Raw genomic sequence first — 11,424 nt, forward strand, 5'->3', positions numbered from 1 at the left:
AGCTCTAAAACACTTTATTATCTTTCTGAAGTATAAAAATAGAGATTATTACAGCTGGCAAATTGATAAAGGGTAGCTTTAAAAACAATAATAACTTTGGGCTAACAGAAAGGAGGAGAAAACGACTTACTAAAGAGCTGTACCCAGTACTTTTTCATGATTTAAAAACATCAGTTTTCTGTTTTCTTCTATCTGCTCTACAGTGTTAATTTAAGGTATAATCAATAAATAAATCTTCTGTTGTTTTCTGATGGTTCAATATACAAACATGCAGGAAATTGTTTTCACTGACAGGAAATGTCCTCTCTAATATTCTCATCTGTTTTTATAGATAGTTTGAAGCCCACAGAGGCAAAAAAAAAAAAGATAAAGACTTAACACAATAAAATTGATGAAGACAAATGCTGAAATGTTAAAAAAAACATTGCTGTTAATTCCAGTCAACAATACTACACCTACCTGCACATCTGGAACAGAAATGGTCCTATCGCTGAAATATTTTGCTGTCAAACAGCGATTCTCCCACAGCTCTGAAGCACTGACAGCTTCAGGTTGTTCTATTTAAGGCTCCATCCAGCTAGTGGAAAGTTCTAATCCTATAAACTCAGCCCTAATCCAAAATCACTTTAAGCACATACATGATTAAACAGAATGTGCAAAGCTAGTGGCTAACATGTTAGCCTGCTAGAAGACAAAGGCATTTGCCAGAATATAAATAAGATACAGCTGTAGAACTTACTTTGTAATAGCATTTTATTTAAGGTGTAATATATACTTTTTCAAAATAAGCAAAATGTCACAAACAGTTACTGTTATCTGGCCAAGAATTTCATTATTACATCTTAATATTTTATACATACATATATATATATGAGATATATCTATAGGAACTATTTCAGAATTCTTTAAAAAAAAACGGATAAAACTTTCTACATACTAAAGAGGACAATCAACCTTGTTATTAGTGCTCATACCCATTAGTGGTATGGCAGTACATCATTGCCTGCGGAATTGGCAGCTTGTACATCTAGAAAAGTACCACCAGTGCTGAAATGTATACACAGGTTTTAGAGCAATAAATGCTCCCATGTATGTAATGTTTTGTTCAGGGAAAGCTGTGCATATTTTAGCAAGACAATGCTAAACTACTAAAGACTCTGCCTACAGTCCAGATGTTTCACCAGCTACAAACATGTTGCACAGTTGTGCATCATAATATGAAAAAAAAAAATCTAGCAAACAAGACCCAGCACTGTTGAGCAGCTATAATCCTATGTCAGGCAAAAATAGGACAACATTATACCACGAAAAATTCAGTAATTGCCATAAATTTTAAAATGAGAAGCTTCAATTTACAACCTAACTATATATTTATATAGGGATTGTATCTTTTGCACTGTAACTGGGTTTATGACCTTCACTAAAGTAAATCATCATTATACAAAACACAGTTTGAACCTACACTTAATAAACTAATAATAAAGATTATGAATATTCCCCGATAGCTGTCTATAATTCAGATTACAAGATCTGACTGGAAATTACACTTGAGGTTAAGCCCTAAACCAGCAGATTTATTTAGGGTATATAGAACAACACCTGAATGATATGGAGATGTCCTCATGGTAGTGCTACAGTTCAGCATCTGTTTCTGTACCTCTGCTTCTTTCTTTATTAGTGCTGACACAGTGAAAGAGCAACCTGACAGTTTTGTTTTTCTTTCATTTATTAAATTCCTTTTTGGCATTACTAATAAAGAGGAACAACCATTAAAACTGTTAGAGCTATGCAGTACTGCATGTTCAAAAGTCGTGAAAAATACAGAGTTTCCCCCTTCTTATTTTTAGAGGAACCCTGTATGCAAAATAACTAGCACCTGCTAAGCGTCAGATGTTATTTTAGGTTCCATCTGTGAGTAACTCCTCATCTATTTGACAGCAAGGGACAATTGTTTTACTTCTATACCAGATTTTCTCAACCATAACTTACTGTCACAGCTGGGTGACACCTTGACATTAGAACCAAGTTGCTAGGAAACCTGTGGGCAAGATGTAGTTAATGTGTTACAGTTTGTTTTTTTGTTTTTTACATGTCTGTTTCTGTGTGGATCAAAAAAACAAAATGTATGGTTATAGTCCTGAGCTTTAGGCAGACAGACAGAGCAATAGCTTTCGTCTTTGCAATACCACATGTAGGCTGCGAGCCTGTGTCTGTGGTATTGATCTTATCTATTAAAAGCAAAGTTCTCAAAATAGCCCACCACACGAATAGTGCATGAACATGAACTTTGATGTTCACTTTAATTAAACATACATTTCTTAGTCAAGCTTAAAGTCTTTTTTAACCCTTTCATGCATGCATATGACAACCTCAATCAGGTTTTTTAAAATTATTTTTATTCATCTTTAGGCATCCAAACAAGATTTTTGAACTTCATTTTTTTAAAGATTTAGTTTTCTACATGTCCACTTAGGTGGACAACATATGTTTTGACTGGGTGGCAGGGTATGGAGTGACACATCAGTGTCAATGTAGTGGTTTATATGCAAGTGTGCTGGAATACAAACCACTATGCATGAAAGGGTTAAAGCCACAGTATGATCTTAGCTAGTTGTACATGCTATATTTCTTCACATGATATGCCAGCTCATGCAGCCCTGTACAGTATACACTAGTCCATCTTAATGCAAAAATCAGAACGGCAAATATGCAGCAAAATGAAATTCTACATTATATATTCACAGCTTTTTATTGTCTTTGTACTTGATCAAAAAGACGTACAGGGTGGTGCTGTCAGCACTGTTGTCGCCCAGCAAAAACGTCCTAGGTTTGAAACCAGCCTGGGGCCTTTCTGTGTGGTGTTTGCACGTTCTCTGCTGGTTCCCTCTGAACATTCTGACTTCCTCCTACAGTCCAAAGTCATGCAGGGCTTTAGGTTAATTGGTGGTTCTAAATTGGTCATAGATGTGGAAGTAGAAGAAAATGGATTGCTGACTGATGTCTTCTCCATTTAAATTAAAAAATTTTCTGAAAATAGACTTTTAAATAGCTGGACACTTTCTTTGTCGCAACCACACAAGTCGCCCCCTGTTGCCCATTTGAAATAATTCAGGTTTAAGACATTTAACATGGACTTTGTGTGCTTTATTTTTAAATTAGACCCTGATAGAGTGTGACCATCCTGTGTAAACTGTGTAGGCAGAAACAGAATGAGATTTGAAATTGAAAGCTTTGAGGTGACTAACTTTGTCCTCACCTCACTTTACTGCTGCTTTTCTAAGTTTCACCATTGCCCTTCTCTTTGGCCCATTTTCTTTTTCCTGTATGCTGCTTTGCTTATCAACAAGGAGACTCACTTTTTGAGAAGTCCGCAAATGATTTGTTCATTCACCTCTCATTTGAATCAGCCGTTCACCTGAGAGGTGACAAATAGTGAGCCATTCATCACCTGTTTGGTACACCTGATACATTTAAAACCGCTCACATAGGCTCCTGCACTGCTGTAAACAACAGTTTCCTAATAAAACCACTAGATGTCAACATAGAGTAAAATACCACAGCAGCCTTTAATAACACGGAACACATTTTGCTGCACAAACTGGAATACTAGTCAAACTTCTTGACAAAAGTCATCAGTTTGTTTATTTCTGTCTTTGCAGTTCATTCCTTTATTAAGCTATACTATAGCAACAACTGCTAAAATACAACATAGGTGTAACATTTCTTAATTATTGTCACACTTGACTTACGGAACCCTTTTTTGATCACCTTCTTCCTCTTCGTTTGAAGTGCTTCTCCTTTTACATACAATAGGTTTGTTACTCTATAAAGATATAGATTTTAAAAACTGTCAAACTAATGTCAAGAAACAGTGGTGGTAAAAAAAGAAGAAGAAGATATAATTAGAAATGATGATGAGGGACTGCCTTCTTCTACTTTTTTGTGGTGAGGTTCCCTTTTATTTCTCCCTTTTTCATTTCCACTCACACATGCAGCAGAAGTTCTTCTTTAATCTTTTACAGTAAGGATGACGGTGCTGTTGACCTCGTGGTTCATGGACAGAAATGACAGCAGATTTAGTGCAGTTCCTTAATAGTGGCATTTTGATGAAAAAGGTCAGGCCTTCGCAGTGCAAACACGCTGAATCACAACATCAAAGCCGGAGGTAGCCATAAGTCTCCTTTCAAGAGACATTTCCATGCATAGATCTGGGTTGTGATATATTGCTTTAGAGCTACGTATGTTGTGCAGGTCACTATTAGAGTGACTGCTGAGGTTTCATTCTTCCAGTCAGTTTTATCTCCATTTGAAATCGTCCTTGTTCATAGTCTTTACTCTTACTGCATATCTCTAATGCAATATTTTGAATTATATGAATTTGAAAAACAGTTTTTCTGCTTTGAAAATTTTACTTTTATATAATGTTACGTAAACACCCTGGCTGCTTTCAGTGGGCTTGTAACAGATCAGATTAAATTGTTAAATACAGCTTGAAACCGAAGAAGGAAATAAAACCTCAAAAGCAGACCTGTGATGCTGGTGAATGTTCAAAATAGATATCAGACATGATCAATATTAAATAATGAGGCCAGCTTATCTGCAAGCAATCCTTGTGAGCCAAAATGTCAGGCTAAACACACATTAGTTTTTTTTCTCTAGTCTTGATCATATATAATGATATAAATGCAACAGAGCTCTGTTGCTAAGAGTCCTGACGTACTATTAAAAGCTGTTGTTGATGAAAAGGTTACGGTAAATGGCAGGTAGTCTTAAAGGGAAAGGAGCTGAAAATGTTTGCTCCAAAAACTGCATCATAGCTCATTATATGACAAACAGTGATTATGTTATAGTATGATTCCTGCTAATAGAGTGCAAGAATAAATATGTGGAGTTGTAATGGAGCAGAATAGGTGACCACAATGTTATTTATTTAAAGTAAAAGTAACTTGTATATTTAAATGCAGCGCTAAGGCTACATGATGAAAAATATTAGGTTTTGCTGGCAGATGCACAGTCCAGACTACTTTTGCTGTCACATTGTGTAGCTGTTTGAGTGCCATTTGTGTTGTGTCAAAGCCATTAAAAGTCAGACCTGTTGTTCCAGAAAGCACGTTTAGGTCAAACTGAGTTTGTTAACTGTGAAATAAGGTAACTGTGGGTTTTCTGATGCAGAAATAGAGCAAACGTCTGAGTCACTTGTTGGGGTGGCGCACTCTGTGAACTAAACGTGCTCGCTGACAGGTTTCCTCCGCAAGTTTGGCTTTTACTCCTCGTAAATAGAAATATAAAGATAGCCTTAAGACAGTTGTAAGAATCATAGTTTTCTAGTTATGAGGCTTGTTATCAATTTTCATCCATGTTGAAGACAAATTTCAATTTATGGTTAACATAACCCCACCCTACACCCCTACAAAGTTATCTATCTTTATAATTTACTTATTCAGCATTTTTTTAAAGGACGGTCCTGATTGAATTGTGCTATTTATAGTCTTTAATGTTTACAGAAAGATCTATGAAATTGGTCTCAAAAAGAGAAAATATCCAGAAAGTGGCTAAAAACGTCCTTGCCTGATGTCAGAGCTCAATGATTGTGCTCTTTTGAGCTAATAGAAAGGCAACAGAGGCTCAAATAACTGCTCTTTATACCCAGTATGCAGAAGAACATCTCTGAATGTACAACACTTCAAAATCAAAAGATTGATCCAAGGTGCAAAAGCAACGTGTACTTCATGAAGTGGCCAGTAATATCATAATGCAGTTCAACAACACTGCACACTGCTGCCTCCAGAGAAGCCATGCACTGAACTCAACACCAAATCTCAACAAAAAGGCCAATGTTCAAGAAGAAGGATACCTTAGGGACAGAAGACTTGAAAATGTTATTAATATATCATGAAATAGATTTACTATTGAAGACAGACTTCATCAAATCTAAGTTTGCAAGGCTTCTACCTAAGCCCTGAAAGAGGAAATGCTATTTGCAGCAGAGTTTAAGAAATATGTCATTCTTACATATGCTAAAGAGGAAAGTGTTGCACTTTAATGAACTGTATAACTAAATAGCAGTTAATTAAAGTGCTATAGTTAATAGAAAAAACAAGAAAAAGAAAATAAACACTGCAATTTTTAAGAAAATTTAGTGTGTTACATATTTCTGAAAACGGTGCTGATGAGGTTAAAATTATACTGAAAGAGAAATAAACTTTCAAGTGAGGACCAACAACATAAACTCAGTTACTGTGTTGTTTGTTGCGCCTAATTTTAAAGAGCAGGCTCATCCGGATGTTGAGAAATCTTCTCAGGAAAGACAAGAGGCAGTTTTTTTTTTTTGTTCTTTAAAAATTCAATAGTTTTATTAACAGAAGAATGCTCAATAAAAATGTACAGGAAGCAAACTGCACAGGAAACAGGTTTAACACAGATGCCACTACAGGATGTTGCAAATTCATATTTTCCATACTCATGTGACTACATTTTACTACCGCAGTCCCCCTGGGAATCAATTTTGGATCCCCCAAACCCAAAACATGTTTAACGGCAGGTCTGAAAAAACTTATGAGCATTTGCTTCCATTTATTCAAACAAACAAAACAAAACAAAACCTGCACAAACATTTACTGCAAAGTATAACTGCTCTTCTCCTCACACTACAGTAATTCCTCAATCTCAGGCTATCACAGTATGCTAAAAATAAATGTAACAAAGAGCACAAAAAGGTATTTTCATTGTAGCAATGACTATAAGTGACATAAATCATAAAAAAGGAAGTACACAACAGTTGCTAAAAACAGGAGAAACAATGTGTTGTCATGCTAACCAACCAACCAACAACAACCTTATCTTCACTTATCTTGCCTCATCACCACTTTAAACTGTGAAATAGCTGACACAGTGCATACTGTTTAAAGTATGATGGTGTGCGATTACTGATATATGAAAACCATATTAAAAAAATATATGATTAAAACAATATTACTTAAAAGATGCTTTAGATACCCGCAGATTCAAACACAAAGATTGAGCATTCATCTACTTACAACTGTCATCTGTACACATGCACAGTATTCATGAACTAGTTATTGTTCTCACAAGAGTCACAGACGAATATATATATATATATATACTTCCTTATTAGGCATCACTCTATTATCGGTGGATCTAATCTTCCTGTTCTCACATTTTGACACAGTAAGATACTATAACGGTCAATTTTAAGCTGTAAAAGAAACCTGAAATCTAAATATTATGACCCCCTTAGTCCAGTGTTTGTGGAGCTGGGAAGTAGCCTGAAAGGTGGAGCTGGACTTTTGCAGTTGCACTATTTACAGCAGTTCAGCAGAACACAGACAACCCTCGTCTGAGAGGCGTCAAACTAGAAAATGCCATGCGTGGTCTGAATTTGTACAAAAGCTTTACCAGGGTGTGCTTTCCTTTAGCTTTTTATGGTTTAAAACAAAGCAAAGGTGTTCTCTCCCCTCCTGCATAAACTCAATAATGTAACTGAATAAATTCTCACTCTGAGCTTGAATTTGATTTCAGTTGCATTCACCTTATTTATGACTGAATTTTATTAACATGATGAAATGTTTGACTGTTACATAAAGCTGCTAATTCTACCTGATGTATCATACAGAGATATGCAAAATGTAAAGAATATTGTTTGCATACAAAAACTTTTTCTCAAAGATTTAACATTTATATTCATGTTTTAAACCACAGGTGTCAAACTCCAGTCCTCGAGGGTCAGCGTTCTGAAACTTTTCAATGTGTCCCTGCTGCTACACACCTGAATAACATTAGTAGGTCATTAGCATGCTGAGATGGGGAATTCAGCCATTTGATTCACAGCAGCTCATACGTGAATGAACACAGTGCAATAAAAGTACTTTTACCCGTACATTTTCCACTTCATTTATTTAAATTTACTTGACTTGGGTTAGGGGTTGCCATCTCAGCAGACAGTCAAACTCTACAGAATTTTGCAAATGACATACTAAAGTTATCTAGGTGTGTTGCAGCAGGGACACATGGAAACGTTTCAGGACACCGGCCCTTGAGAACTGGAGTTTGACACCCCTAATTTAAACAGTTTCACCTTATGTTCTTGTGGAACAACCTTTTGAAGGTGAAGTAAATAAGAAGATTTATTACAATATTTACATAGTATGGCTGACACCTGAATATTTCCTTGTATTAAATAAGTGGAGTCTCCACTAACGACTGCCACTTACATACCAAAGAAAGAAGTTATAACATGAGAGGATATTTCATGAAAACCTTTTTGTCAGCACCTGGATCTGATTAGTCGACCCACTATTTTTCTGTTTAGACCACATTAAACACCACAGCCTGATATTTTTACCATTTTTGTAAGTCCTGTGGAAACGTGTTTATCCTTTTATATTACATACATGCTTATATTTTTCGTAATTGAAAAATCCCAGAAATTCCATCTCAGCTAACAACGCACACACAATTCTCAACGCATACGTTGATTGCAGCATGCATGTATCTTCTGTTTGTAATGTTAATTTCTCCAAATGTGATAGATCTCACAGCTCTCATAATTAACCCATTAATTCCTCCACACTGGAATACAGCCCCACATCCTCACCTTCCTCATTGTCCTTTTTACTCATGAACTCATTCTCTTCATTGCCCTCCAACATTTCACTCTCCCCTTGGGCATCTTCTTGTCTCACTTCTTCTCTTTTAATTTCAGCATACTCTGTGTCTCTGGCATCCTGTGTGTTTGCTGCCTCTTCAGGGTTCTTGGGTCTTAGTGCAGAGAAGTTAATGTCGGAGTACTCCACCTCTTTTGTGCAGTTTCCATTGGATGGTAATTGTGCAACAGACTCAGCTTCTCCTTCAGCGTCCTCTGGCTCACGGATCCCATCATATGTTGCTGCTTGATCAGCATCCATCTGTCAAGCACAAGACAGCAATTACAGGTAATTTGACAGCTTATAAAAAACAATAATGACGTAATAACATGACAGAAATCAAACTAGCTTAATATTTGACCAAAAATATAATTAAAATCAAACTAATATCATAAAATAAATATCATATTCAGATATGTTACCAAAGGCTAAGTACTTATTTAAGTTACCATTAGACCAGCTTCAGTAGTCGCCATCTCCAGGTTTTCAGACAGATTTTCTGACCTCTTCCACTTTTTTCTGGGAAGAAATTAATTAATAGAAATGAAGCTTAGTGAAGGTCTCACAGCAGACCAGAAGTGTTGTGTCGTGGCAAAAAAAAAACCCCATATAGTTCAGATAATCTGATTATTTTCTGTGCTCAATCTGGTTTTTCTCATGTCAAAAGCCGAAGAAATATCTTGGATCAAAAAATGCACTTTATCTTTACATATAAATATGATGGGATGTGTCTCAGTTTTAATTTTCGGAAGCTGATGACGTAAGATAAGCCAAAACTGTATGAAAACTCACAAAAAGTAAATAATGATTGCAGCATGATAATGGTTACAATACAATATCTGACAATTTTGATATTTTACAATATGTGTTTCAGTTCTTTCCCATATATAATGGTATTTATATGTGGAAAGTTCTGGTATAAAAACTTAAGTCACCATTTAGGATCTCTAACAGTATATAATAAACTTTATATAAAAATTACCTAATAGAAATTTACATGTGTGCAAACAGAAATCGTTCGAGTATACCAGGAAGATGGTGAGCATTAATATGAACAATTCAGAAAATATAAAATTCCTTTTTATAAAATAAAATATACAAAAACACTGATGTCAAAAATAGAATAGTAATATTACCTGCGACATTTTGTTACCAAACAAGAAATGGCTGTTGAAAGGATTATCCCAATCACAAACCCGGTCAACACTGCAATGTAGACTTTCTTCTCTAGAATAATCGTTAAAAACTCTGTGAATGTATCTGAAATCAAATGAGACAAACCGTGCTGATTACCTAAAGCTGAAAACAGGTATTGAAATGTCTTAAATTTGAGTATAGTGGAAATGTTTAACTCGTAAATACTTACAGTTATTTCCTGTATTGTTTGATGATGATGATGAATTAGCATTGAACTCTTTTAGTATAAGGCTGACACTTGATGAGGTATTTCCAATACTATTACTGCTGACACATTCAATAGTGGAGTTGTGATAGTGATCTTGGGACACAGTGATGGTGCTGGTGACTCTGGTGTTTGACACATTGGTTGTTACAGAGTACTCAGTGTGGCTCTCCAAGTGTGGCCATTTGATGGTGGGTGAAGGAAACCCCTCACTGATACACACACAGGTCAAAACCTTTGACTGAGCGACACAAGAGTTATTCAAGATTCTTGCTGCATCTGCAAAAACAGAATAAGAAGCTCAGCATCAAGATTACAGTAAACTCATAGGAACATAAATAGTTTTAACACATTGCTTCAATATAAGAATATCTGATACCGAAGAACACAACAATGTAATTAATATTACATTTACTTTCCAGATTTTAATGAAAACTGCTTTTTTAAGTAAAAAATGCAAAAAAATAAGAGCAGACAAAATATAATATCAGTTATGAAAGTTTTACACTTACAGTAATTACAACATTATTATAATTACTGCTACTACTACTAATACTGTAATAATGATAAAATATACTTTTGCCAAGAGTAATACTCACACTTGACATTAAGAGTTTTGGTCTCATTTGTTTTGACATTTTTGAAGGTGACCTTACAGGTCACGTTACAGGTGACCTTACAGGTGACCTGACCACCGTTGTGTTTTGTTGAAGCGTTAAAGGTCAGAGTTGAATTGAAGACAGGCATATCCTCAGACTGGAATTCAGTGTTGTTTTCTTTGATTTCATAGAGGTTTTGTCCTGATCCACTCCATATCCAGGTGATATTAGGAGTGGATCCAGAGCAGAGACCAGGAGCGCTGCAGGTCAGTGTAGTCTGCTCTCCCTCTGTTATTTCAGGAATCTCCAGTGTGGGCTTTTCACTCAGCTCTAATAGGAAAGTAAAAGAAACAAGACATTATAATCAGCATAAAAACCACTACTAATTTAAAGTAGACGTATGATCACTTTGTTAAGTAACTTAAATTGTGAAAAGTACAAGATAAGGCTGAAAAGTTCCAAGACAGATGCAAGCTCTGTGAGATATACCCAAACATCAGTTTATGTCTGACCAAAGGAATAGACTAAAGGACATTCAGCAGTTTCTGTTTTTCACTTTAGCTGACATATATGATGAATGGAGACACAGGACCTGCATTACAGGAAGTCGTTGTGCCTTTGTGTTAATCTGAGCATCATGTTTATTCACAAAAATCTTTGGAGTGGTAATGATTTAACAACTCTTAAACTCACGTTAAACAAACATGTGCTAGTGCCATAATGCAGCTGTAGTTAATACAACTCATTGTAATTTAGTCGA

General features: G+C 35.6%; 2 protein-coding genes across 2 annotated transcripts in view; both read right to left on the bottom strand.

Annotated features, from left to right (window-relative positions):
• The window catches only part of irgq2 (immunity-related GTPase family, q2), a 2,079-nt gene extending 1,497 nt beyond the window's left edge, over window positions 1-582 (bottom strand). Inside the window, exon 1 of the mRNA XM_005950315.2 lies at window positions 460-582. The gene's annotated coding sequence lies outside the window, so the exon portion shown is untranslated. The remainder of the gene's footprint in view (window positions 1-459) is intronic.
• Window positions 583-6,150: 5,568 nt separating this feature from the next.
• On the bottom strand, window positions 6,151-11,406 carry LOC102289295 (sialic acid-binding Ig-like lectin 10). The gene is made up of 5 exons (XM_005950317.2): window positions 10,665-11,406; window positions 10,030-10,344; window positions 9,800-9,923; window positions 9,113-9,182; window positions 6,151-8,924 (listed from the first exon to the last, which is right to left on the bottom strand). Exons 1-5 carry the CDS (start codon window positions 10,810-10,812, stop codon window positions 8,568-8,570), a joined length of 1,014 nt encoding a protein of 337 aa, XP_005950379.2. The 5' UTR covers window positions 10,813-11,406; the 3' UTR covers window positions 6,151-8,567.
• Window positions 11,407-11,424: the final 18 nt, after the last annotated feature.

Source organism: Haplochromis burtoni, unplaced genomic scaffold (assembly GCF_018398535.1).
Source record: "Haplochromis burtoni strain Fernald_Lab_line unplaced genomic scaffold, NCSU_Asbu1 Contig_773, whole genome shotgun sequence".
In the NCBI taxonomy this organism is placed as follows: Eukaryota; Metazoa; Chordata; class Actinopteri; order Cichliformes; family Cichlidae; genus Haplochromis; species Haplochromis burtoni.

What these genes read in the sequence shown, in the direction of transcription:
- LOC102289295 (XM_005950317.2), bottom strand. Translation starts at nt 10,812, where the DNA reads ATGCCTGTCTTCAATTCAACTCTGACCTTTAACGCTTCAACAAAACAC. An exon ending in CAAAACTCTTAATGTCAAGT is followed by an intron (nt 10,345 to 10,664) that starts GTGAGTATTACT and finishes CTGTTTTTGCAG; the next exon opens with ATGCAGCAAGAATCTTGAAT. An exon ending in AAACAATACAGGAAATAACT is followed by an intron (nt 9,924 to 10,029) that starts GTAAGTATTTAC and finishes ATTTGATTTCAG; the next exon opens with ATACATTCACAGAGTTTTTA.